Source organism: Macaca fascicularis, chromosome 4, assembly GCF_037993035.2.
Source record: "Macaca fascicularis isolate 582-1 chromosome 4, T2T-MFA8v1.1".
In the NCBI taxonomy this organism is placed as follows: domain Eukaryota; kingdom Metazoa; phylum Chordata; class Mammalia; order Primates; family Cercopithecidae; genus Macaca; species Macaca fascicularis.
In genome coordinates this window covers 138575365-138603286 of record NC_088378.1, presented here as the reverse complement: position 1 = coordinate 138603286, position 27922 = coordinate 138575365, and the positions used below count along the sequence as shown (strand labels likewise).

Sequence of the window (27922 nt, the reverse complement as noted above, 5' to 3'; positions counted from 1 at the left end):
AGCCAATGTCTAGAAGGGTTTTTCCCATGTTATCTTCTAGAATTCATATAGTCTCAGGTCTCAGGTTTAAGTCCTTAATCCATCTTGAGTTGGTTTTTGTGTAAGGTGAGAGATGAGGATCCAGTTTCATTCTCTTACGTGTGGATAACCAATTATCCCAGCACCATTTGTTGAAAAGGGTGTTCTTTCCCCACTTTATGTTTTTATTTGCTTTGTTGAAGATCAGTTGGCTGTAAGTATTTGAGTTTATTCCTGGGTTCTCTACTCTGTTACCTTTGTCTATGTGCCTGTTTTTATACCAGTACCATGCTGTCTTGGTGACTATGGCAGGGAACCTGAGCTTTTTCCCCACAATCCTATACTGACCCCTTCTACTGCATAATTATTTTGTTCTCTTGAATTTTACATGCTAGTATTCTATTTAAATTTTAATGTTTATATAAATAAATGAAGCCACTTTTACATTTTCTTTATTAAATTAGGAGGTCGTACAGGATCACATTTATAGGTCTTTAAATTAAGGAGTAATATTCTTTGAAAATTCACTAAACTATTCAGTATAAACACAACAGAATCAGATGTTTTGGAAAAGGTAGGGTCTTTTATGACATTTTTTTCATTTCTTCCTCATTCACTGTATAATTTATAGTCTCATTTTTCCAAAGCAGTTACAGATCTGTTGATCTAATTTGATCTTAAGAGCCCTGCTGTAAAGGCAGGTTATATCATCCCCATATTGAAGACAAAGTGTTGAAGTCCAAGAGAGGCAGTGTCCTTAAAGCTGCATACTTACATGGTCGTGTAGGTGGTGTGTCCATGCTCCCAGGTGTAAGGTCCCTAGATTGAGCCCTACTGATCCCGAAGACGGTCCTATGGAAGGAGGCAGTATCCTCCGCACATCTCAGGACCCACAGACATGTGGGAGAAAGAAAATATGAATGGGCGCTAATCTGAAGCATGGCCTTGAACAAAGTCAAGACAGACTCCAGGCCTCATTTTCAGTTCTGGAATGGGTACTCTAATCTCTCTAAATCATGCCACTGAATGACCTTTTACACACTGAGATAGCATTTTTTCCACACCAGGCCATGTCCTGTGGGTGTGTGAGGTGTGGCAGAATTCAGGAAATGGTAATGCCCATAGATGGGTCAGCAGAATATCTGAGATCACCTTCAGGGCAAAGAAAACACATCATCTCCCCAAAACTCATGACTCTCACTGGTTAAAATGAGTGTCACTGTTCTCCATCTGTCATCTTAACAGCATCACCAGCTCCATATTGTCAGATCTTTCATACCAACTTTCTGCCCAGTGAGCAATGACTCATACAAAGCTCAGTGCCCATTGGTTCTTTTCTCAGAGTCTGTCCAATCCCAGGGTCACAGAAGACTACCTGGGTTCATGGTCTCTAATATTTCAGACAGGAGCTTCTTTTAATGAGTCTTTATTTTCCTGATTGCAGCTCTCTTCATTCTGCTATCCTTTTCCAGCTCCATGATGATCCTGCAGGTTTCAGGGCATCCCTGGACAGTGGATCTGACAGCACTACTGATGGTGCTGCTCATATCTGTGGTCCAGGACTGGGCCACTCCAGGTAAGAGCAGAGCTGCCATTCCTGGAGGGTCTGGTTCAGGGAACAATTCCTAGGGGACTTTCTCTTCATGGAACCAGACTCTGAGACAGCATGTGGGGCTCCTGCCACAGCCTAGTGTCCTTCTATCACAGCTGGAGAATCAAACTCACCTCCTATAGGACAGGTTGCTATCCAGCAGGTCTATTGTCTCTCCAGGAACATGGACACAGTAAATAAGGAGCCCAGGGGTCAGGATGCTTGTCTATGGGGAAATGGGGCCAAGAGGTTCAGGATAACCTTGGACAGACAAGGTTTGCAGAGAGAGAGAGGTTGGCAAGTGCAGGCTCCTGGGTATGCTCACATCTGCATCCAACCTTGAGGCGACTCAGGCAGAGAGCCCTTAGCCGGTGTGTCCAGGCTCCAAGGATCACTGAGGATTCAGTGCTCATGGAGAATGCCTGTCATTCTCCAGGGTGGAGCAGGAGCCCGTGCCCCTTGGACAATGAAGGCAAGATGGGAGGGAGGAGGACAGGTTTGAGCCCCTGAAGGCACTCTCGTTGAAAGTATTTCTCCCAGCCTCCCCAGAACTTGGTTAGAATATCAGGGTGGGTTGAAACTTGTCAGAAGAATGAGATAAGGATGTGTGAGTACGTGAAAGAGATTGAATGTAGGTTATCAGACAGCCAAGGAAGCAGTAACCAAGGGAAAAACCTCTGTCTCCTGCTGTCTCCTTGTGGCTGGTGTAATATTATGGCTTCTATGACCCATTGTTTTCCTCTCAGAATATTCTTACCTTTCTGGCCCAAATTTACATCAACACCCTGAGAGGAAGGACTGCAAAGTAGGTGCCTTACTTTTCCACTGACTTCCACCTTTCTGCATAGACCCTTCCTCTGAGACCGTTCCACATCCACCTAGGACCTACCTAGAAAGTACTGTCCTCATGTCACCTCCCCATTTTCCAGGATAACAGCCTTCGAATCTCCTGAGGACAGCCCCTCAAACCCCAGAGTCCCTCACCTGTTACCTCAGGTTCATTGTCCAGGAAAGGGTGGAGAACCTGCACTTGTAGTCACAGAGGAGTGCTGAGAACTAACCAGCAAGACGGCTCAGCTCTGGAAACTGGAGAGGGGTGAGATTGGGGAGAAAGGAGGCTGGAGCAGCACTGGTGACACTGAACAGTGTCCAGCAGGAGGTCCATAGCAACAGTGCCCATAGGTAGAGTTGTTTGTAGGATGAGGGGTGGTGTTGGGAAACGCCATGGAAACCTCAAGGTGCAGGGTAGCAGAAAGCACAGGAGGGAGTGTGATGATGCTGGGCAGTGAACAGGTGGAGGGGCAAAGACTGGGTTGAGGTTGGTGGGGGAATGAGATGAGGCAGTGGAGCCATGTGACAGGGACTGAGGGTGGGTTACCAGAGCTCCCTGCATAGAATGAACATTCAATCAAAACCTGCTGGAGGGAGAGCTGGAGCCATAGGGAGTGGGTAGAGTGGACAGAGCCATTTCTACAATTCCCCGCATGCTCTTCCAGCTCCACACACATCTCCATCCTCAAACAGAGCACAAGAGGAAAGGCACAAGGAGCCAGGCTGTGGCTTAAAGTGAGGGAGGGGAGGGTGGAGAAAAGCTTGGCTGAGACACCACCTAGGGAGCAGGAGATGACACAGCAGGTGGAAAAACCAGCCTCCTGGAGGCAACACCCTTTTGTCTCTGACAGGCTTTAAAATGGGCTTTTTACTGCTGAGATTCTTACCTCACCCCACCCACTACCCCAGGCATTAGGGCCACACTCCTGAGTCCTCCTGTCACACCAGCTGGCACTTGCAGAAGCTCATTGTGCATTTGAGTCTTTGAGTACTTACTCTTCTGTTAATCTAAGCCCTCAAATAAAATCACTAGCACAGAAGACAGGTGGGAAGATCCAGTCAGCAAACAGCCAACACTTTTCAACCATTAAGGTCTAGTGCCCGTGGAAAGTCTTCCTGAGGTTTTCCAGTAGCTCATAAGCTGATCCAGTTCGTTTTTCATATGCATTTATTTAGAATTTTGCTCCTATTCAAACAGGTCACACAGTGAAAAGAGGAAGGGAACTAATTAACATGGATTGAGCAGTGACAGATACAATACTATGTATTTTACATATGTGAGCTCATTTGGTTCTCACAGCAATTTTACTAGGTAAATAGTGTTATTACTATTTTGCCTTTCAAGAATTTGAGAGTTAGAAGGTTGTTTCTTGCCCAAGATAACTTAGTAATCAATCGTAGTGCAAGAACTGGAACCCCTACTTGGGACATGTTCCTTTTCTTACCCATATGGCCTCCCTTATATCTTTCTGCAATTATATTTTAATATATCCCATTCTGAGTGAGAGATGAATTCACTCAGATCATTGATTTTCATATTGTGCTCTGGGTAACTCAATTGTCAAGGGTCCCACAAACAGGATAAAGTTTCCCATATACAAAAAAAAAAAAAAAAATGAAGGTTTCAAATTCCACCGTACACTCGTCACTTATGTCTGCTTTGCAGGTAAAATTCCATTTAAAAAGTTAAATGTTGCAAAGGAAAGTTTTGAAATTCTTACTCTTGACTAAAACGTGTTCTCGTATTGGTGAATGAGGAAGAGAAACAAAGACTGACAAAAAGAGAGGATACACACTCAGAGTGCGGCAGTTGAATAGGGAGAGGTGGACTAAAGGGGCTGGGGGCGACGGGCCTAGGTGTTTAGGAGGCTGGAGCCCAAGGCACCGGGAGAAGAAGCAGGTTAGGATATCTGAAGTCCTGGGATCTTGCCTTAGAGATGACACTGGAAACTACAGGCCGAGTGTATGGTGCCCCTGAGCCCAGCACCACCCCTTCTCCACTGTCCTCTGCCACCAGCTGTGCATCTTCTGTGAGGGGTGAGTTAACAAACGTGAGTTGTAAATTTGTAGAACACGAAACAGGTGTCCAAAACAAATCTTAATTTGCTGTGTGCAAATCACAGCACCTTAATTTCTCCACTGTGATCAGGAACAGATCAGGACTGAAGAGGCTCAGACAGAAGCAAGCAGACATGTGCTAGGTCATTGCTACTTCCGTATACACATGCACCTGCTGGACACTGCCATGGTGCTCCCTAGGAAGAACCACAGGTGGAAAAGGCTGCCACACTTCTTATGTAAAAATGACACCATCAATGCTTCTAAACCTAAAGGAGTCCAGCCACTTAGTATTCTGGTTGTTCTGGTGATTTTCATCGATTAAGATATTTTCCAGGTATTTTGAGATCAAGTCTTTCTACAGCCATGTTTGAAAAGTGAAAATTAACTTTCAGGCTACATTGTCTTTCTTATGGCAAACTTGAAGAAGTTTTAAGAAATGCATTTCTGGCCGGGCGCGGTGGCTCACGCCTGTAATCTCAGCACTTTGGGCGGCCGAGGTGAGCAGATATCGAGGTCAGGAGTTCGAGACCAGCCTGGCCAACATGGTGAAACCCCGTCTCTACTAAAGATACAAAAATTATCTGGGCGTGGTGGCTCACGCCTGTAATCCCAGCTACTCAGGAGGCTGAGGCAGGAAAACTGTTTGAACCCGGGAGGCGGAGGTTGCAGTGAGCCGAGATTGTGTCACTGGACTCCAGCCTGGGCGACAGAGTGAAACTCCGTTGAAAGAAAGAAAGAGAGAGAGAGAGAGAGAAAGAAAGAGAGAGAGAGAGAGGGAGGAAGGGAAGGAAGGAAGGAAGGAAGGAAGGAAGGAAGGAAGGAAGGAAGGAAGGAAGGAAGGAAGGAATGCTCTGAAGAAAGAAGAAAGAAAGAAAGAAAGAAAGAAAGAAAAAGAAAGAAAGAAAGAAAGAAAGAAAGAAAGAAAGAAAGAAAGAAAGAAAGAAGGAAAGAAGGAAAGAAGGAAAGAAGGAAAGAAGGAAAGAAGGAAAGAAAGAAGGAAAGAAGGAAAGAAAGAAAGAAGAGAAAGAGAGAGGAAGGAAGGAAGGAAGGAAGGAAGGAAGGAAGGAAGGAAGGAAGGAAGGAAGGAAGGAAGGAAGGGAAAGGAAATTCATGGAAATGCATTTCTACATTTCCAGCATGCAGAACAGCAAGAGCAAGTTGAGTATTCTCAAGAAACTGGCAGAGAAAAGAGAGCACCTAGCTGTAGAAAGGGAAAGAAGGAAGGGAGGGCTTCCTGGAGAAGGTGGCATTTGAGCCAGGACTGACATCAGGATGGAAATGTCAGGCAGGAAGTTGGGTACGGGGAGCAGCTCCAGCCTCCAGGTCCCCAGCTTCTCCCACGCCTTCTGTTTCTTTGCCTGAGGGACCCTCCCCCTGATGAGACTCTGCTCCTCCCTGAGACTTCACATGAAATATTTCCCTCTCCTCCTCCAGCCGCCAGCAGAAGGGGCTGCTTTCCCTTCAGCGTGGGCCTCTCCTTAATGATTACTCAGCCACCCTGAGCAGTGAGTCTCATTCTTTTCAGCAAATCCTCTCACTGCATGGTGAGAAAACTGAGGCCTGGAGAGGGTCTGTGACCTGCCTGGGACCACAGAACTCGGTAGTAGGAAAAATCGTATTTTTAAATCCAGCCCTGAGTGGGAAGATTTGAGGAAATAGCTAATATTGAGGAGGGGGTGTTGTTGGGGGTGGCACCACCCCCATCTCTCCACCCTCTTCACAGAGAATTCCGTGTACCAGGAACGGCAGGAATGCTACCCGTTCAATGGGACTCAGCGCTTTGTGGACGGGCTCATCTACAACCGGGAGGATTACGTGCATTTAGACAGCGCAGTGGCGGAGTTCCTAGCAGTGATGGAGCTGGGGCGGCCCACGGGCGAGTACTTGAACAGCTAGAAGGACTTTATGGAACGGAAGCGAGCCGAGGTGGACAAGGTGTGCAGACACAAGTACAAGCTGATGGAGCCACTCATCCGGCAGCGCCCAGGTGAGGGCTGTGGACCAGGGCTCCTGGGGCGGCCATGGGGGCCGGGTCCAGGGAGTAGGGGCAGCTGGGCCGGCCTAAGCGACCTTAGTGCCAGGAGCGAAGGGGACTTTGGGCTGGGAATTGATGGGAGGAGCCCAACCGGAGTTTGTCAGGAGGGTGAGCACGGAGACTGGGCTGAGCATGGAGTGAGGAGGATGGAGGGAGAGAGACCTCCGGGACTTCATCACGCCTGGCAGCTGACTGCAGGTGGGGTGAGGGGAAAGGTCACAGGACAGCGTGCAGGGGTGTGGTGTGGAGATGGAGGTGGAGATGATACAGCAGGCCATGCAGAGAAGAAACCTGCAGGGAGACCCCTGGGTTTGAGATGCTTGAGGGGCAGATGGATGGTCTGATGGGCAGGTAGAGAGAAGAGTTTGCGGCCAGGGAGGGGCCTGGGCTACATGAGACCACCCAGGGAGAGGGGACCCAGCGGGAGGAGCATAGGACTGGATCCTGGGAACTGGACATTGTGATTTTGAAACGGCTCCATTGTCTGGGGTATATACCCTGGTTTTTTGTCATGGCCGAGAAGATTCACGACACAGACACACATGAGGCGTGGGTTTGGGAGTGGAAAGTTTAATAGAAAAGAGAGAAAATCCTTCCTCATGCTGAGAAAGCGGGTTGCCCAACAGAGGGTCTGCGGTTTGTGGTGGAATGCAATCGATTTTGTACAGAGACTTGAGTGATTGATTTACAAAGAGCTCAGGGGATTGGTTTGACCAATTGTGTCATTTACATAGCCCACAAAAAGACTGACTCTCCCACCCTAGTCTTTTATTATTCAAATGCGGCCTCCAACTGGTGGTGGACATGATACCTGTACATGTGGTTTTACCTGGAGGCTGCCATGACACCTGTAAACGTGGTGACAAGGAAAAGCGAGTGGGAACCGCCATATTGGATGTACCTGACTTCCAGGTACGGCTGCCAGCATTTACATGTAAAAGCTTCAAGTTTGCATATCTATGCCTGAGTTTTCAGGCTGCTTTCTGTTAGAGAAGAAATGGTTTGGGGCTGCTTTTTATTAAATGAAAATTCCATTGAGAGCTTTTACCCTTTCTAGCTGCCTAAAAATAATTTCTTAATAACTCCTGTATTATTTCCTCCCTCAGGAGACGTAACCATAACTGCTGTTAGGGGGTATTGGATGACGATTCTTTCTGGCTGCCTCCTGCTGAAAAGGGGCGTCGTGTTGGGGGCTGCAGTTGGGGCTTCTCCTAAGGTTGATCTAAGGCTTCTTGGCAGAATGACATGTCCGTGTGTGGCTTTGTTTGCAGCACCATTTGAAGTTTGATTGCTTCTAGGCAAAAAGAGATAAATTTTACAAGAAGGTTTAAAATATAGGGTTACCATATGAGTATTAAGATTACCACTATTAGTAGGGGTCCTACAGACCATAACTATGACAGTAGAGTTTGATACCTGTTAGTTACACCAATAGATTGTAATACTGGTTTGTCTCCACTAGATGTCGCTGTACATCACCAGAAAGGTTATAAAAGTAACATTTCCTTTGCGAAAAACATGTATTTCCCCCTTGACTTGCTACTAGGGCGTAATTTTAAGTTTAGGCCATTCTTTATAACTTATGATATGATTGGGAAAATATGTTATTGGGTGGCTAAAATAACTTTGGTGCTAATCTTGGCAATTCCTTTCCTTTAATTATTAAATTCCTTAATTATTAAATTCTTTCATGACTTTCACAGACCCTCTTACAGCATACTCAACTTTCTGACTTGTCCTAAACATCCTTCCTTTAAACAACCAGTTCCTTTAAACAACCAGTCATTTCCTTTTAGGACAAGAATTTACTATACAAGATCGTTTCTTATATAAAATCTCTTTCTTTCTAACCTTCTTTCCATAGCTTAGAGTGCACCATATTACCAGTCTTCAATAAAAAGTCATATCAAACTTAGTGATAGTAAAACTTCCATGCTTACTTCTTGTCTGTAACTATTACTCCTGCTGTAAGCAAAACAAACTTGACCAAATCCTTCCTGCAATTATTAATTCTGTCATAAAGATGATAATTAGGCAAAATATTACAGCAATTAGAATTTTACAACCAGAATTCCACATTGTGAGTGCCACAGTATATAGTTCTATTGCAAATAATAGCATGACTGTAATAATTCCCATAAAAGTGGTGTAGTAAATAATTTCTGTTTAAAACTTTACTTGCCAAGATATGTTTCCTTTTGGGGATTTACAAGTAACAAATGCAGTCCCATGTATAATTAAAATCTCCCTGCAAATATGCATTAAAAATAAGTTCTAATACTGGACAGTGAATATTGAGAGGAAAGGTAGAAATGATAAACAGTACCTGGTGAGGTAGGAATGGCACTAAGATGAGTAGCCCTCACTCATTTACTTATCTTTCATGATTTTCAGCTTAAGATCTTCTATTTCTCCACATTGATATTCAGGATGTTCCTCTGGGCTGTCAAAGGTTGCTCCCTCAGCTTTTCAGGCTTTGACTTGAGTGTGATAAATTCAGAAGCTGATACCTGTAACTTTTACTGCTGAGGGGGTTGAAAGAAGACCTGTGTAGGGCCCTTCCCACTTGGCTTAGGGAAGGAGAGAGAGAGAAAGATGAGTTTTCACTAATACCAAATTTTCTGGCTAAGTAAAGGTGGTCCAATTTCCTGGGGTTGGCCTTTTGCTAGTTGTGCCAATTCCTGTTGGAAGTGAGCTAGAGAGCTTACATTTTTAAACTTAGAGGTTTTCTGCCTGAAAACAGTCTCTGAGCTCATTGATACGTTTTACCCTTTCTTACATGAAAAGCTTGGTGAAGGATTTTAAGGACTTCCCATTGACTGGAGGCTGGTAAACAAAGTTTGTCATCCTCAGGGCTGGGATACCCTTGAGAAAGGGCTTATTTTATTTCTGCAGGGGAATACTGAGGTTTAAATTCTCTTATGGAGGCTTCTGAGATTAAAAGGGCTTGAAGTGTGTTAATGCCTTGAGGTTTCCTTGCCCTGGTTTAGCTCCCTGGTCAGCTAACCTATTTCCTTTGGCTACATCATCTGTTCCCTTTTGATGCTCCCTATAATGCATTACTGCTATTTTTCATGAAAGGAAAACTGAGGATAATAACCTGTTAATTTCCTGGTGATATTTTATAGGAGATCATTTAGTGGTGAGAGAATGTCTTTCCTTTTAAATAGCAGCATGAACACGGAGAGCTAAGCAGCTATCTTTCCCTTGCTTAATTTAAGTGCTCTTGCAAGAGCTATTAGTTCAGTTAATTGAGTGCTTGTGTCTGGGAGAGACATTATTTAGAGTGACTACTACTTACCCTGCCTTTATGTATTCTTGCTTTACCTGCTGTTTGTTAGCTAAAGGCTCCCCTAGAGGACAGTAATCCTGCTACATTATGTGGGGTGTAAACAGCTAAATTATTTCCTAAGGTTAATTTGGAGGTTTTTTTGACTGGTAGAGCCATAGTGAAAACGGCTTGGAAGCATATGTAAACAATAGGTCCTCCTAACTGCAATTAGGAAGTTGAGAAAAATATTGAAATAGAGTTTTTCCTGAGACTCCTTACAATCATGCTATGGGAAGAAGAGCGGCCTGGATTAAAGAGGAGAAAAGAGAAAGAGGCTGGCTCTACTGTTTAGAAGGAGGTATGCTTTCCTTCCTTCAATTTCCAGAATCACCTGGCGGCTCCTGTGCTGCAATGGCAGTTTGAGCCACTGGAGCTGGGGTTTGAGCTCCGGGACCCATGAGTCCTGCTGGGCCATCTGTGAGACGGGTTCTGACCCCAGTGACCTCCGTCTCTGGGGGCAGTTTGATCTCCAGTGGTCTCCACCACAGGCTGGACAAGGTTGAGGTGTCTTCCTCTTGCTGTTTGGGCACTCCTTTTTAAAATGCCCTGGCTTCCCACACTGATAGCAACTAGCGGATGCACCTCGCGGATCCTGGACTTTGCAAGCCTGCAAAGCTGCTACTAGAGCCTCTGTCTTTCTCCTGAGCTTTCTCTTTTTTGGGGCCTCCTCCTGGTCCCTATTATAAGTGACCACCCTCAGGAGGTTTTCCAAGGAGCTATCTGGTCCTATAGCTTGCTTCTACAGTTTCCTTCTAATATCAAGAGCTGCCTGTGTAATAAACTCGTCCTTTAGAATGAGCCATCCCTTGACTGAATCAGGGGCTAAGGAAGTGTGCTCTATTGGTGCCTCTCTCAGCCTTTCTATTGGTGCTTCTCTCAGCCTTTCCATAAAAGCTGCAGGATTCCCATCTGGCTTTTGGTCTATCATAGACAGTTGAGAGGAATTAAGAGGTCAGGCCTTAGTTCTTCATAGGCCCTCTAATATGCATATTTAAAAGCGCTTCCATTTCTATTCATTTGCAGAGCTATTGGGGTCCCAACTGGGGTTGTCAAGAGGAATTGCTTCCCTTCCTATTGGGAATGGTGTTTCTGCTATTTTTTTCACTTTCCCTATCTCTTTTCTTCCCTTTTGGTGTATTATAGGAGACATGTTGCTCATCTCCGAAAGTATCTGCTGCCTGCAAATCTGCCTGCTTTTCAACTGCGGTTAGAGTTTGGTTTAGGAGCAGCATAACATCCTTCCATGTAAGGTGAAACACCTGAGTTAAATTCTGGAAAGCTTCTATATACCTATTGGGGTTGTCAGAAAATTGGCATAAGTCTTCCTTTGTTTGCCTAAGGTCCTGTAATGAAAAGGGAGCTTGAGGTTGAAGGGGACCAGCCCCTCCACACCTGTGGGTATTTCTGGTCAGGTGGGACAAGAGACTGAGAAAAGAAATAAGACCCAGAGACAAAGTATAGAGAAAGAACAGTGGGCCCACGGGACCAGCGCTCAGTATACGGAGGACCCACGTCAGCACTTGTCTCTGAGTTCCCTCAGTATTTATTGATCACTATCTCTACCATCTCAGGAAGGGGGATGTGGCAGGACTATAGGGTAATGGTGGGGAGAGGGTCAGCAGGAAAACATGTGAGCAAAGGACTCTGTGTCATAAATAAGTTTAAGGAAAGGTGCTGTGCCTGGATGTGCGCGTAGGCCAGATTTATGTTTGACTTTACACAAACATCTCAGTGCTGTAAAGAGCAGTATTGCTGCCAGCATGTCTCACCTCCAGCCATAAGGCAGTTTTCTACTATGTCAGTAAGTAGAATGTACAATGGGGTTTTACACTGAGACACTGCATTACCAGGGATTGAGGAGGAGACAGATGCCTTCCTCTTATCTCAACTGCAAAGAGGGCCTTCCTCTTTCACTAATCCTCCTCAGCACAGACCCTTTACGGGTGTTGGGCTGGGGGACGGTCAGGTCTTTCCCTTCCCACGAGGCCATATCTCAGGCTGTCTCAGTGGGGGGAACCCTTGGACAATACCCAGGCTTTCTTGGGCAGAAGTCCCTGCGGCCTTCCACAGTGCATTGTGTCCCTGGGTACTCAAGACTGGAAAATGGAGATGACTTTTACCAAGCATACTGCCTGCAAACACATTTTTAACAAAGCACATCCTGCACAGCCCTAAATCCGTTAAACCTTGAGTCAATACAGCACATGTTTCTGTGAGCACAGGGTTGGGGCTAGAGTTACAGATTAACAGCATCTCAAGGCAGAAGAATTTTTTTAGTACAGATCAAAATGGAGTTTCTTATGTCTTCCTTTTTCTACATAGACACAGCAACAGTCTGATTTATCTTTATTTCCCCCACATTGGTGACCCCAAATAAGGGGAATTCTCAGATGGTTCCCTTGGAAACCACCTTTCTAATTCTGGGGGATTCTTTTCTATAGGCCTATCTGATATACCTATTTAAAAAGCTGGGCTGATCTTACAATGCTTGCAAAGGTTTCGTAAAAATGCCATGCCCTTGTGCAAAAGAAAATGAGTCACTTTTCTATTCAAAGTCCTGAGGTTAAAGGAGTTCCAGTGTTTCAGAGTGAACTCCAGAGGGGTGCAAGCTGAAGCTAGTCTGTCACCTATCTAGAAAAAGAAGTGAGAATAAAAGTGTCATTTCAGTCCCCATTCTTTCATTGTGACCCAGGGTGGAGGGGAAGACAGTGGAAGTGTCCTCCCTACTGTATTCTCTCCTTGGTTCCTGGGTCCTGGCAATGCATTAAATGTGCCACCCATGGTTGTATACATGGTCCTCCAAGCCATGGAACTGGATAAGCTAAGTGATGGGATTAATCATGCTTTACCCACACAACCTTAGCTTAATCACCTTGTGTGATCCCCTTTGACATCTTAAATTTGTGTGATCTGTGTGGCTCCCCAAAAAATGGATCTCCAGAGAGACTATGTCGTCTTTGGGTAGGCTCCTTTAATGGAGGCAATGTGCTAGATTGCCTACCATTACGGACCATGCTAAAACATTTACCCTTAGCAAAATGGCTCTGGTTAACTTCCGAACCTAAAATCCCCTTGCTAATTAAGTACTGTCCTAACTGGAGACAGAAATGAACATGGGAACCTAATGGCAGTTTTTCCTGCCGATGGGACCGTATCAGAACTAAAATTTCACTGCAGAGGACATTTTACTCCTAACTGTTGAAGACAGAGCTTTCCCATTCACAGAAGAGGCTTTTCTAGTGGTATGGAAAGAAAGAATTTGGAAGCTGCAGTGTTAACGATAAAACACCGACAGGATGCCTGATGAAGAGGATTTCTATTTCCTCTAGGTGGTGGTGTTGGCTTAGAAATACTATGTGCTCACCAGAGACAGGATAGAGTAAGAGTTACTGCCTGTGGCATTTGCCTATCTTCCCTAACATGACTGTTTCCCTGAACTGTAAAACTTCCCGCAAATTGCACACACAGAGAGGACAGGAGACATAGTGACCACAGATAGAAAAGAAAGGAAAATTTTGCAACAGCTGGAGATCCATTACCAATGCCTGGACAGGCTGTCGGAGTCTGGATTCAGTACAGAAGCCTTTGAGTAACACCAGGGTGTACCCTGGCCAGAAATTTTCAGTTGCCCCAAGACTTTTCCCAGCCTCATGCGATGGTGAAGTTATCCATGAAAGAAAACTGGTATGAAGAGAGCCTTGAAATTAAAGAACAGATTTGAGGGTTTGCTCCATACTCACCGCTCCGATGTTTCTATCTTCCATTCTGATTCGGATCCCAGATGAGCTCCCAAAATGAAACAGCTCCATTGTCTGGGGTATATATACCCTGGTTCTTTGCCATAACCGAAAAAAGAATTCACAACACGGACACACACAAGGAGTGGGTTTAGGAGTGGAAAGTTTAATAGAAAAGAAGAGTGAGAGAAAAAGCCTCCTAATGCTGAGAAAGCAGGTTGCCCAAGAGAGGGTCTCCTGTTTGTAGTGGAACACAATTGGTTTTGTACAAGGCTTGAGGAGGCAGTGATTGATTTACATAGGGCTCAGGGGATTGGTTTGACCAGGTGTGTCATTTACATAACCTGCAAAAAGACTGGCCCTCCCACCCTAGTCTTTTATTATACAAATACAGCCTCCACCTGGTGGTGGCCATGATACCTGCACACGGCTTTAACCTGGAGGCTGCCATGACACCTGTAAACATAGAAGGAAAAGAGAGTGAGAACGCCATATTGAATTACCTGGCTTCCAGGTACAGCTGCTTGCATTTACATATAAAAGCTTCTAGTTTGCATATCTATGCCTGAGTTTTCAGGCTGCTTTCTGTTAGAGAAAAAAATGGTTTTGGGCTGCTTTTTATTAAAGGCAAATTCCACCAAGAACTTTTACCCTTTCTAGCTGCCTAAAAATAATCTTTTAATAACCCACCCCTGTATTAATTTGGCCAAGAGAGAAATCCTGTGAAGGAAACCAAAAAGCACTAGTGAGCCTTGCACTAAACAAGGACCTTTGTCCTAGAGAGGAAAGAATGAAGGGGGAGGAGGAGGAGCCTCAGGAGGTCACACCATTGATCCCTCTGTTCCTGGGAAAGTGGAAGGAATGTCATCCAATAAGAGGGAGAAGATGGACACATTGAGTAAGGATGAGGAATGACATGGGTTTAGGAAAGTTGCTGAGGTAATTGGTTGAGAGAGGTGTCCAAATTTGCAAAAACTGTCACTAAGACTTCATAGAGGCCCAAATCAGCAACGTGGCAGCATTTTCTTTCATGGTAATCAGCTGCCAGATTGCAGAGACCCCCTGATTCCAGTCTAAGGAGTGTGGGTTTCTCCTCTTGAGGAGATAGACCCTCTCATATTGAGGAGAGAGAGAGAGACCCCCTCATACTGTTTTATATTGTTTTACACTCAGTACCTGTTTTAAGAAAAAAAACAAGGAAGTAAAACCAAAGACAGGCAGCCCGGTGCCAGGTCCAAAACAAGGCCTGGGCCTGCCTGGCCTAAACCCAGTAGTTAAAAATCAATTCATAACTTAGAAACCGATATTATTCATAGATTCCAGGCATTGTATAAAAGAACGTAGTGAAACTCCCTCCCGGCCCTGTTTTGTTTCTCTCTGACCACCAGTGCATGCAACCCATCATGTACCCCTTGCTTGCTCAAATCAATCATGATGCTTTCATGTGAAATCTTTAGTGTTGTGAGCCCTTAAAAGGGACAGAAACTGTGCACTCTGGGAGCTCGGATTTTAAGGCAGTAGCTTGCCGATCGATGCTCCCAGCTGAATAAAGCCCTTCCTTCTACAACTCGGTGTCTGAAAGGTTTTGTCTGCGGCTCGTCCTGCTACACTCTTGGCCAGCAGGTCCCCAACCTCGCTGCTCAGAAGATTCTCCTTGAGATCCTCTGTGAAGCAAAGATTCCCCCCGACTCACTGCCTAGAGATTCAGATTCCCTGGGTGGGGAGGTCTGGAGATCTATGTTTTTAATCAGCTCCCAAGTGATTCCCAGTAGCCAGATTAAGTCTCAGAACACTGAATATTTTTTTAAATCTTCAGAAATCTTCAAATGAAAATGACAAGGCTGGAAATCTGTTTTCGGAAGACTGTGAAGTCAGTTGGAGAGAATGAAAGGACACAAAGATAGATGTGTACCCGCCCCCCACCCGCTACACCCTTGTTCTGCTCTCTAATCTTTGCACGTACCAGAGGTTTCGTAAGTTCTGTAAGTACATGTTTCTCTTTCTGAGGCCAGGTCACAAGGAATGTTTAAGTAAGATAGCCAGGTCACAAGGTGTGTTTAAGCAAGATAGCCATAAACTGGTCGTGCAACCTGATGCAATATAATTAACTGCCTTTGTGTAAAACTGCTCTTCCGCCTCAAGGGTTGTACTGAAATATCAGAAATGGCGGGAACCAATCATAGTTTGCCAAATCGCTTTGTTCAAACTCCAGCCAATCATACCTCTAATATGTATAATGATTCTATGCCTACTTTCCTTAGACTATATAGCATTGTTCGGAGCTCAGTAGGGGAGCTCTCCTGCCCGTCTCGTTTCACGAGCAAGTGAGAGCTCCAGGTTCGAACCTGTAATAAAGATCCTTGCTGCTTAGCTTTGACTCTGGACTCTGGTGGTCTTCTTCGGGGAATAAACAGTCTGGGCATAACAAATGGGGGCTCGTCCGGGATTTCCCCCAAGCCCACCAGACCCCCAAGTCAACGGATCTTAATCTGTAGGTAAGCCGGCTTTGTCACTGTCTCTGTCTTTGTCTCTGTCTGTCTCCCTGAAATTTCACGAAATCCGTAATCTGTAATCTGTATTGGTCTGTTCTGTAAGTGGCACGGTCTTGGCGGACGCGCTAGAAGACAGCCACTCGGGACTGGTGGGAGACGTTCCCCAGTGCCCATCTGGGGGCCTCCATCCTTGGTTGCCCCGTCTGACTCAGGTCGGAAGTCCGACACGCGCTCGCGAATGCTCATCGTTATTACTGTCTGTCCGTTATTGTTAAGTGTTAAGTGTAAGCCCAAAACGAAACATAAAACCTTTTCTTCCCCCTCCAGGACCGGACCTGTCGGATACTCCCCTCTGCTTCACGCTCATTTTCGTCCCCCCTTCTCTTTGTAGGAGCAGTCCAAAGATGGGCAACAACCAGAGCACGCCGCTCTCACTCCTTGTTACCAATTTTAAGGATGTGAAGGCTCGGGGGCGTAACTTAAGCGTAGAACTAAAGAAGGGAAAGCTAGTTACTTTCTGCCGTTCGGAGTGGCCCTCTTTCGGCGTAGGGTGGCCCTCTGAAGGAACTTTCTGTCTCTCTATTATTACTAAGGTAAAAACTAAGATTTTCCTGCCAGGGCAGTCAGGACATCCTGATCAAATTCCTTATATTCTAGTGTGGCAGGATCTTGTGGAAAACCCACCACCCTGGATAACTCCATTCATCCTTGAGCCCTGCAAAGTCCTAGTAACGCGACCTACAAGACAAAAGACTCCCTCTGCTCCCTCGGCCCCTGTGCTGCCGGACAGCCAGGACCCCCTAACGTTAGAACCCACATTTCCCCCACCATATCAGCACCTTATCCCGCAGGACCCAGTCCCCCAGGGTGGTGCTTCCGTAGAGGGAAACCGAGAAGCGGAAGCAGCCGAGAGTGAAAGTAACCTGGGGGGGCCGGCCGGCCGAACACGAGGCCGCGTACAGCGGGACCAAGCTTCCCGACTCCCTGACTCCACTGTAGCCCTGCCTCTCAGAGAAATAGGATCGCTCGATGATACCGGGCTCTCCCGTCTCATGTATTGGCCTTTTTCCACCAGTGATTTATACAATTGGAAGTCCCAAAATGCTCGGTTCTCAGATAATCCCAAAGATCTAACCTCGTTGTTAGACAGTGTCATGTTTACTCACCAGCCGACCTGGGATGACTGTCAACAGCTCCTCCGAATCCTGTTCACAACGGAGGAGCGGGAAAGAATCAAAGTTGAGGCCAGAAAACTGGTTCCAGGAGATGACGGCCAGCCAACTGCAAATCCTGACCTCATTAATGCGGCTTTCCCTTTGACCCGGCCCAGATGGGACTACAACACGGCAGAAGGTAGGGGACGACTGCTCATTTATCGCCAGACTCTAATGGCGGGTCTCCGGGCTGCAGCTCGCAAGCCCACCAATTTGGCTAAAGTATATTCTGTGTTACAAGGTAAGACAGAAAGCCCCGCTGTGTATTTAGAGAGATTAATGGAAGCCTTCAGACAGTTTACCCCTATGGACCCGGAAGCACCGGAAAATCAGGCAGCGGTAGTAATGTCCTTTGTAAACCAGGCAACACCAGATATTAAAAGAAAACTCCAGAAACTAGAAGGTTTAGAGGGAAAGCAGATTCAGGACCTCCTTCAGATGGCCCAGCGAGTTTATAATAATAGGGATACTCCAGAAGAAAAACAGTTCAAGGCAACCAAAGAAATGACCAAAGTCTTAGTAGCAGCTTTCCCCCAGGCAGGAAATGGCCAAAACAGAAAGCAGAAAAAGCAAGGCCCTAGGCAAGGATTAGAAAAAGATCAGTGTGCTTATTGCAAGGAACGTGGCCACTGGATTAAAGACTGCCCAAAGAAACGGAGACCAGCTAACCCTACCTCCGTACTCGTTACCCAGGACTCTGACTAGGGAGGACGGGGTTCGGACCCCCTCCCCGAACCCAGGGTAACTTTGCAAGTGGAGGGGTCCCCAGTTCGCTTCTTGGTCGATACTGGGGTGGAACGCTCAGTCCTAACCAAACCAATTGGAAAAATGTCTAAGAAAACATCCTGGGTGCACGGGGCCACAGGCATCAAAAAATACCCCTGGACAACCCAGAGGACTGTAGACTTAGGAACGGGAAAAGTCTCCCATTCCTTCCTAGTCATCCCAGAGAGCCCCTGCCCTCTACTAGGGAGGGACTTGCTGACAAAGATGGGGGCCCAAATCCACTTTGAGCCAGAAGGGCCCAAGATAACTGATTCCCAAAACAGGCCAATATCTATCCTGACTGTCACCTTAGAAGATGAGTACCGACTCCATCAAGAGCAAAAGCCCCCCGATCAGGGAATTGACTCTTGGCTCCAGCGTTTCCCTGAAGCGTGGGCAGAAACTGGGGGCTTGGGGCTAGCTAAACATCGACCTGCCATATTTGTGGAAGTTAAGCCAGGGACGGACCCCGTTCGGGTTCGGCAATATCCTATGCCCCTGGAGGCAAGAGAAGGAATTACGCCCCATATCCGCCGACTCCTAGACCAGGGAGTCCTACGGGCTTGCCACTCATCCTGGAATACTCCACTGTTACCTGTTCGTAAACCCAACAGTACGGACTACAGGCCAGTACAGGATTTAAGAGAAGTTAATAAAAGGGTCATGGACATACATCCCACTGTGCCCAATCCATACACCCTTCTGAGTGCCTTACATCCCAAAAAACAGTGGTATACCGTTCTTGATCTAAAAGACGCTTTCTTCAGCCTTCCTCTGGCTCCCAAAAGTCAAGAACTCTTTGCATTTCAATGGACGGATCCTGAGAGGGGCATCAACGGTCAGCTAACATGGACCAGACTGCCACAAGGGTTCAAGAACTCGCCAACTCTGTTCGATGAAGCCCTTCATGAAGATCTGGGTGAGTACCGGCGGCAACACCCTGAAATAACTCTTTTGCAATATGTTGATGATCTCTTAATAGCGGCCAGGTCCCCGGAAACTTGTGTTCGAGGGACTGAGGACCTCCTGAAGACTCTGGGGGAGCTAGGCTACCAAGCCTCAGCAACAAAGGCTCAGATCTGCAAGTCGGAGGTAACTTATCTGGGGTACCTATTAAAAGGGGGGCAACGCTGGCTAACCAAAGCCCGAAAGGAAACAGTCCTACGCATCCCTAGACCCCAGTCAACACGGCAAGTGAGAGAATTCCTGGGGTCGGCAGGGTTCTGTAGGTTATGGATACCCGGATTTGCTGAGTTAGCCAAGCCCCTATACCAGGCAACAAAGGAACGGCAGCCCTTCAGTTGGACGGAAGAGGCTGAGCTGGCCTTTCAGCAAATCAAAACTGCCTTGTTATCAGCCCCCGCGCTGGGGCTCCCTGATGTCTCCAAACCCTTCCACTTATACGTGGATGAAAGTAAGGGTGTTGCAAAAGCCGTGTTAACACAGTACCTAGGCCCCTGGCAGAGGCCAGTTGCCTATTTGTCAAAAAAATTAGATTCAGTGGCTGCTGGCTGGCCACCCTGCCTCCGGATAATCGCGGCGACTGCCCTAATGGTCCGAGACGCTGATAAACTTATCATGGGGCAAGAGTTGCGCGTTATAACCCCGCATGCCATTGAAGGCGTCCTCCGGCAGCCGCCGGACCGATGGATGAGTAACGCCCGGCTCACCCACTATCAAGGACTGCTGTTAAACCCCCTCAGAATAACTTTTCTGCCCCCAACCTCTTTAAACCCTGCTTCACTGCTGCCAAATCCAGACTTGGACGCCCCGTCCCATGAGTGCACTGAGATACTGGCTCAGGTGCATGGGGTGCGGGAGGACCTGCAAGATCGTCCGCTCCCCGACACAGAACTCACCTGGTTCACTGATGGCAGCAGCTATGTCCACCAAGGCCAGCAGTATGCAGGAGCGGCTGTAACGTCAGAGACTGAGGTAATCTGGGCAGAACCCTTGCCTCCAGGGACATCGGCCCAAAGAGCCGAACTGATAGCCCTTACACAGGCCCTCACCCTAGGGGCAGAGAAAAAACTAACAGTATACACGGATAGCCGCTATGCTTTCGCTACTGCGCACATACATGGGGCCATCTACAGAGAAAGGGGACTATTAACAGCCGAAGGCAAAGAAATAAAAAACAAGCAAGAGATCCTAGCTCTATTAACTGCTTTGTGGAAACCAAAGAAATTGGCTATTGTACATTGCCCTGGGCATCAGAAACCAACTACGCCAATTGCTCGAGGCAACTTCTTAGCCGACCAAACCGCAAGGAGCATAGCAAAAGCTCCCAGTCAGCTCCTCGCGCTCCAGCTCCCCGATCCTGGCCCGCGAAATTTGCCATGTTTTCCCGACTATACCGAACAGGATCGCGAATGGATGAACACGCTTCCACTAAAACAGGTTAAAAATGGGTGGTGGACTGATATAAATGACCAAACCATCCTACCAGAAAAATTAGGACGGCAGGTGTTGGAACACATCCACCGGACAACCCACCTGGGTGCCCGGCGAATGATGGACTTAATCAGGCACGCCAAGTTTAGAATCAGGCGCATAGCTGAACTGGCCAGCGATGTCACAACAAATTGCAAAGCCTGCCAACTAAACAACGCTTGCCCCCAAACCCAGACCACCACAGGAATTAGGTGTAGAGGAACTAGGCCTGGTATCTATTGGGAAATAGACTTTACTGAGATAAAGCCTGGAAAATATGGGTATCAGTACTTACTTGTCTTTGTAGATACTTTTTCAGGATGGACAGAAGCGTTCCCAACTAAGAGAGAAACTGCTCAGGTTGTAGCAAAGAAAATTTTGGAAGAAATCCTCCCCAGGTATGGCTTTCCCGTCCAAATAGGGTCAGACAATGGACCAGCCTTCGTTGCTAAGGTAAGTCAGGATTTGGCTTCCATTCTGGGGGCAAATTGGAAATTACATTGTGCTTATAGGCCCCAAAGCTCAGGACAGGTAGAAAGGATGAATCGGACTCTGAAGGAGACCTTAACTAAATTGACCATGGAGACTGGCGCTAATTGGGTAGTACTTCTCCCCTACGCTCTGTTCCGGGCCCGAAATACCCCTTACAGACTAGGCCTCACACCATATGAAATCATGTATGGCAGACCCCCACCCCTGGTCCCCAGTCTAAAAGATGACTTACTCAAACCTGAAACTGAAAATGTCTCTGAGCTCCTGTTCTCCTTACAAGCCTTACAGAAAATTCACCAGGAAATTTGGCCCAGACTACGAGAACTGTACGAGGCAGGACCTCCGCCGACGCCTCATCCGTTCCAGCCGGGAGACTGGGTCCTAGTCAAGCGCCACCGGCAAGAAACTCTTCAACCCAGGTGGAAAGGACCACTGCAAGTACTCCTGACTACTCCCACCGCTCTCAAAGTAGAAGGCATCGCTTCGTGGATCCACTACACACACGTCAAACCAGTGGACCCAACATCCGACCTTCTCGAGCCGTCTGGAGCACCGGTTACATGGACTGTAGACAAAGCTAAGAACAATCCCTTAAAGCTAACCCTGCGCCGTCATCCCCATAGCCATAACCATGTCTAGCTTACCTATGCTTTTATGCCTTATGCATCTGACTCTCCTCACTGCTGCGCCGTCTAATCCCTATGTCTGGAGGTTCTGGCTCTATGAAAACAAAACTCACCCCGGGGAAACCCCCCAAGCGGGTAAACTGCTAGCTAGCACAGACTGCCCCCCCTCAGGGTGTAATACTATAGTTTACCTCAATTTCACTAGGTTCCAGATTGCCCAACCAGCAACACCCATGATCTGTTTTGAATATGATCAAACTGAATATAATTGTAAAAATTATTGGTGGCACCAGAGTGCAGGTTGCCCATATAGCTACTGTAAGACGCACTCTGTCCGATACTGGAGAGAACGACAAGGGTGGTATTTTTACAAAACTGAGTCTCCCGTCACTTACACTTGGATAATTAGAGACCCATGGGACTCTCGGTGGACAACCCCACAACATGGGGGAGTATATTACTCATCAACTAGTACCTGGCCCAGTAGCCATTTATATCTGTGGAGAAGTCTAGTCCAGATTCAACCCTTAATCCACACACAAATCCACAGGCAAGAAACCAAGTTATCACAAGACTTGCAGCCCTTCTCCTGGCTAACTCTATTACGGGAAGGGCTAGCATTCGCCAACCTCACTGGTTTAGGCGACCTGTCCTCTTGCTTTATGTGTGCAACCCTAGGAAGACCACCATTAACGGCTGTTCCTCTGTCCTCCCCTCCCACAAACTATACAGGTTTTAACTCATCGATAGTCACGATACCCGATGTAGCCCTGTACCGTGACCCATACCAAGAGAAATACCCCTATTGTTATTCGGCATTTAGCAACAGCCTCTGCAACCAATCGGCTACATACCCTAATAGTCCCATATATGCTCCCCCTGGTGTGTTCTTCTGGTGTAATATGACTCTGTTAAAAACTCTGTCCAAAAGCATCTCTGACGGACAGTTGTGTATCCCTGTTACCCTAGTTCCCCGACTGACACTGCTAACCCCGGCAGAGTTCATAGGCTGGGCAGGGACCGCCCCAACTAAAACTGCGCGACATAGACGAGCAGTTTTTCTACCACTAATTGCCGGAATATCCTTAACCACCTCTGTCGTCGCAGCGGGGTTAGCAGGAGGGGCCCTACAACACTCCATGATAGAAAACGACAAGCTGTTACAACAATTCTCTGTTGCTATGGAAGACTCCGCCTATTCCCTAGCCTCCCTTCAGCGGCAGCTCACCTCCCTAGCACAGGTCACCCTTCAAAACCGCAGAGCCTTAGACTTACTCACGGCTGAGAAAGGAGGCACCTGTATGTTCCTCAAAGAAGAATGCTGTTTCTATATAAATGAGTCAGGGTTAGTTGAGGAAAGAGTCCAACGCCTACACGAACTAAGCTTAGAAATGAAAAAGAAACAATTCACTACAGCCGCTAACAATTGGTGGAGCTCTTCAATGTTTTCCCTTCTGGCACCCCTTTTAGGCCCCCTAATGTCTTTACTACTTCTATTCACTATAGGCCCCTGTGTGGTAAATAAAATTTTACAATTTGTCAGAGAAAGGTTTGATACCATCCAACTAATGGTCCTCCGTAGCCATCACCAGCCTCTCCTGCACCCAGAAAGTGAGGCTATATTATAAGACTCTGGAAATCCAAGATTGGACATCCAGTTACTTATGAGAAGGGAGAAATGAAAGGACACAAAGATAGATGTGTACCCGCCCCCCACCCGCTACACCCTTGTTCTGCTCTCTAATCTTTGCACGTACCAGAGGTTTCGTAAGTTCTGTAAGTACATGTTTCTCTTTCTGAGGCCAGGTCACAAGGAATGTTTAAGTAAGATAGCCAGGTCACAAGGTGTGTTTAAGCAAGATAGCCATAAACTGGTCGTGCAACCTGATGCAATATAATTAACTGCCTTTGTGTAAAACTGCTCTTCCGCCTCAAGGGTTGTACTGAAATATCAGAAATGGCGGGAACCAATCATAGTTTGCCAAATCGCTTTGTTCAAACTCCAGCCAATCATACCTCTAATATGTATAATGATTCTATGCCTACTTTCCTTAGACTATATAACATTGTTCGGAGCTCAGTAGGGGAGCTCTCCTGCCCGTCTCGTTTCACGAGCAAGTGAGAGCTCCAGGTTCGAACCTGTAATAAAGATCCTTGCTGCTTAGCTTTGACTCTGGACTCTGGTGGTCTTCTTCGGGGAATAAACAGTCTGGGCATAACAAGAGCAGGAACCAGAGGCAGAGAGATGAGGTAAGAAACTACTACTATTGTCCAGGAAAATCATAATAAGGGCATGAATTAGAATAGAGAAAAACAAAGGGGTAGGGGAGACGGAGGAAGGAGGAGGATAGAAGTCCTGGCCATTCCAGTGTGGATGCCCACCCAAATCTAGAAGTAATTGAGCAAAGGCAACTAGAACAAACAGGAATCCTTGCCTTGGTGAAATATATTTGAACTGGGTCAGAAATGAGGCCAATGGGTATCAAGCCTTAGCTCCAGCGCCCCCTGGAGGTCTCTGATGTGCTCCAGGCTGACCAGCTCCTGACAAAGAAGATGGAGCAAAGTGCTTCTCATGGAATGTTCTGGGACCTTAAAACAGACACCCATATGATTTTCATGCTTCCCAGGACACCTATGGGGAAGAAGTTCCACTTAATCCACAGTTGGGATTCAGACATGGGTTGACCAGTCTGATGGATGTTGAGTTTATGGAGGTGGTTGAAGTAGAGCGAGAGCCAAGTGCTTCTGAAATAAAATCACATTGAGGGAAGAGGCTGTGAATGTGGATAATCCTGGACATAAGGCAAAAATACCATAGGGAGTAAGTGTTATGGGTTAGTTCAAAACTGTTGATTTACCTGGCCCAGGCCCACGTCAGGGTATTTGTGTTCTCAAGAACAGAGTAAATAAGAACCTAGAAGCTCTGATTTGGAACATTCCTGTAATTGGGCTGTTCTCTAGGGGCAGTTGGCCCTTTTCTGCCTTCTGTGGAGGAAAAGGGTACTGGCAGCTGAGGTCCAAAGGAAAAGCTGCAGGTGGTAGCGTGGAAATTGATCTGTAAGCAGCAGAAAAAGAGGGGGCAAAAATAGAGAGGTGCCAAGGCACAGCCAGCACCTGGTTATCTGTGAGAACCTCAATGGATGTGACAACACAGTGTAGAGGAGGAACTTAGGGAAAAGGATGGGATTTCTACCATTTAAGCATGTAGGGGCTCAGGATATTATGTAAATAGGAGGATTTTGAGTGTAGGCAAGGCCAGAAAATCCATAGCTTACTTGCAGAATAAGTCATGTCAAGCTCACTTTATTTTCTTGGTATATTTATGAAATATAGTTATTGGATTAATAGACCGTGAGAATGTTGTTTTTTTATATATATTAATTTCAAGAAATTATTTGAGCAAATTTTTCATCTTTTACATCAGGATAGAGCACTCAAAAGATAAGGTAGTGTCACTGCTGATTAAATATTCTTTGTCTAAAGGCTGTTAATCAGTGGCTAATAGACAAGATTTCTTTTAGATGTGCTACAAACTGGTAAGTTTGTGTGCCTCCTGTTCTTCTCAATACTATTTCTATTTCTCAGTACTCCCCGTATCCACTGTCCTAATCACATCATTCCTTTCTTTTTTTTTTTTTTATTTGAGACACAGTTTCACTCTTGTTGTCCAGGCTGGAGTGCAATGGTACGATCTCAGCTCACTGCAACCTCCACCTCCCGGGTTCAAGTGATTGTCTTGCCTCAGCCTCCTGAGTAGCTGGGATTACAGGCATGCACCACCACGCCCAGCTAACTTTGTATTTTTAATAGAGACTGGGTTTCCTCCATGTTGGTCAGGCTGGTCTCGAACTCCCGGCCTCAGGTGATCCACTTGCCTCAGCCTCCCAAAGTGCTGGGATTACAGGCGTGAGCCACTGTGCCTGGCCATTATTCCTATTTTCAACATCTAGAAATCAGTTCCATAATGAGCATGTCTAAGAAATAATAATCTCAAATGCTATTCCACTTTTCCACTTCCCCACTCCTAGTCCAGCCGAGGCTGAACGTCTCCCCCTCCAAGAAGGGGCCCTTACAGCACCACAACCTCCTCGTCTGTCACATGACAGATTTCCGCCCAGGCAGCATTCAAGTCCGATGGTTCCTGAATGGACAGGAGGAAACAGCTGGGGTCGTGTCCACCAGCCTCATCCGTAATGGAGACTGGACCTTCCAGATCCTGGTGTTGCTGGAAATGACCCCCCAGCAGGGAGACGTCTACACCTGCCAAGTGGAGCACCCCAGCCGGGACAGTCCTGTCACTGTGGAGTGGAGTGAGCTAGTCTCTGATGACCCTCTAGACTCCACCTCTGGAAAGCAGGGACTCTCTGGCTCTGGGGTTCACTCGTCTTCTGCGTCTATACCCTGGGGCCATGTCCGACCCCATTTTTCTTCTGTACAAGACCCTGAGTGTAGTTTTAATCTGGGGGCAATGGAGACTTGCCTGTCCCAGCCTAGGAGGTCCTAAGGATTCATAGTTCCTCTCCTTGTCCAAGAATCTAGGGACGCAGACACCTTCCTGAACTGACCTTACACATGGGAACTATTGTCTTCCTTCAGCCTTTTAGCTTATTCTAGTTATTTTGAAAGGCAACTAATTGAATCTGCATTTGTCTGTTGTTGAGGTCACACCCTCTGTTCCAGAACTGAAAGAGTGACTGTTTCTCAATTTGCTATTATGCAAGGTGTATCCCCCTCACTGTCCTCGTGCCGATATTCTGCATCAGGCTCCAGGATCTCAGACAGGACGTGAGCAGCGGTGCAGCTGCTGGAGGTGACACTCAACCTGAGCCTGTTCTTCACAGAGACACAGTCTGATTCTACCCAGAGCAAGACGCTGACAGGAGCCCCGGGCTTCGTGCTGGGGCTCATCATCTGTGGAGTGGGCATCTTCATACACAGAAGGAGCAAGAAAGGTGAGAAATTCTGTGAGGTGACTGATACCTGCCTTTCTCCCAACTTGCTCACCCTTCTTCCATGATGAGGGGCTGAGACAAAAAAGCACTGCCAGAGGGCTTACTGAAATCACATAGTCAGGGAACAAAGACAGCTTCTAAGGAGAGAGGAATCCCAGCCTAGCATCTTAATGCAGCCAGATGCATGAAGTCCCAGTTACTCAGGCTCCTGCAGAGTGTCCATTGAGTGATGGGCTATGGAAGTGTGATGAAAACGTTTCTCTAATTGTCTGAGGTGGTTTCAATAGCTGAATACATTCTCTTTCCTCCTGTCATTTCAATTCAACAAGGATCTGCATAAACAGGCGATATTCCTGCTTTGATTTCCTTATTGCGGGAGTTACAGGAGGACATAAGTCCTTTCTGTGCATTGTGACACTGAGACTCCTCTAGGAAAAGAGTCTGAGGCCTGAACCCCTGTTTCAACCTCAGCCCTGGGGTGAGTGGGGAAAGAGCATTGCATGGTTCCTTTGCTAAAGGAAGCTCAGATCAACTCTCTTCTTTGTCAGCGTGAGATTCAGCCTCTCACCATTATTTTTGTCTCCTGGGACTTAAAGGAAGAGGGCCAGCAACCTGGGATAACTTTGTTTTTTACCTCCACTGGGTTCTTGACCTTGCCTAAAAGACTAATGTGCCTTGGAACAAGCATTTTCTGTTTCTTTATTCCCAGTATCTGCTTGAAGGACAGACCCCCAGCCTCCCAAGAGGATGCTGCTGCTGAGCAGTTGCCCTGAAGCCAGTTTCTATCATTCTGTTCCTGGATTCAATGCATGGTTTCTCTCATGGGGCCTCCAGCCAAGTTCCTTTCCCCTTAGTGCCATCAATAATCAAAACCCAGCATGACCGTTTTCTGTTAAGAATATATACCAAGTCATGTCTCATCACTTTTTTTCTTGAGAGTTTTGGCAAACAGTGAGAGTTAATAAAGAAGTTCAATGTGGTTTACACATAGGAAAGAAGACAACCATGAAAATGGGGATATCCAAGCTATTGTATAAGATGGTCCGTTGGACATGGACCTCTCCTGGATTTACTGTATTTCAGTGAGCTGTTCCATCATCGTGTTTGGTGTCATCATCCATTCAGGTCTGAAGCCACTATTCTTAGCTATTCAGTTGTGAGCAGACTGCAAATCTGTGTTATAGGACCCATATTGACATAGCACTGATTCGACATATAACTTACTAAGAGCATGTATTAGCATTACTGTTTTTTTTTTTTTTTTTTTTTTTTTTGAGACGGAGTCTCGCTCTGCCGCCCAGGCTGGAGTGCAGTGGCCCGATCTCAGCTCACTGCAAGCTCCGC

General features: G+C 46.6%; 2 protein-coding genes and 2 long non-coding RNA genes across 6 annotated transcripts in view; 2 read left to right on the top strand and 2 right to left on the bottom strand.

Moving 5' to 3' along the window:
• The first annotated feature begins 1466 nt into the window (after positions 1–1466).
• On the top strand, positions 1467–13778 carry LOC102136468 (HLA class II histocompatibility antigen, DP beta 1 chain). Its single transcript, XM_065544180.2, is given in 2 exon segments — positions 1467–1594; positions 6225–13778. Coding segments are annotated over 2 exon segments (756 nt in total). The 5' UTR covers positions 1467–1494; the 3' UTR covers positions 6881–13778.
• Positions 6016–27584, top strand: LOC135970649 (uncharacterized). The gene is made up of 5 exons (XM_065544179.2): positions 6016–6488; positions 15421–17449; positions 19058–20010; positions 20816–26578; positions 27288–27584. The coding sequence occupies exons 2-4, from the start codon at positions 16501–16503 to the stop codon at positions 20873–20875; spliced, it is 1962 nt and encodes a 653-aa protein (XP_065400251.1). The 5' UTR covers positions 6016–6488; positions 15421–16500; the 3' UTR covers positions 20876–26578; positions 27288–27584.
• Positions 7087–15482, bottom strand: LOC141410123 (uncharacterized). The gene is made up of 2 exons (XR_012433922.1): positions 8863–15482; positions 7087–7827 (listed from the first exon to the last, which is right to left on the bottom strand). It is a non-coding gene; the product is annotated as an uncharacterized lncRNA (long non-coding RNA).
• The window catches only part of LOC135970650 (uncharacterized), a 17564-nt gene continuing 13761 nt past the window's right edge, over positions 24120–27922 (bottom strand). The window contains exon 3 of one of the 3 annotated variants that reach the window (XR_012433921.1): positions 24120–24215. This is a non-coding gene — a long non-coding RNA (uncharacterized lncRNA). Of the gene's footprint in view, positions 24372–27922 lie in introns of all 3 variants that reach the window. The other 2 variants (XR_010586448.2, XR_010586447.2) reach the window with 2 other exon arrangements.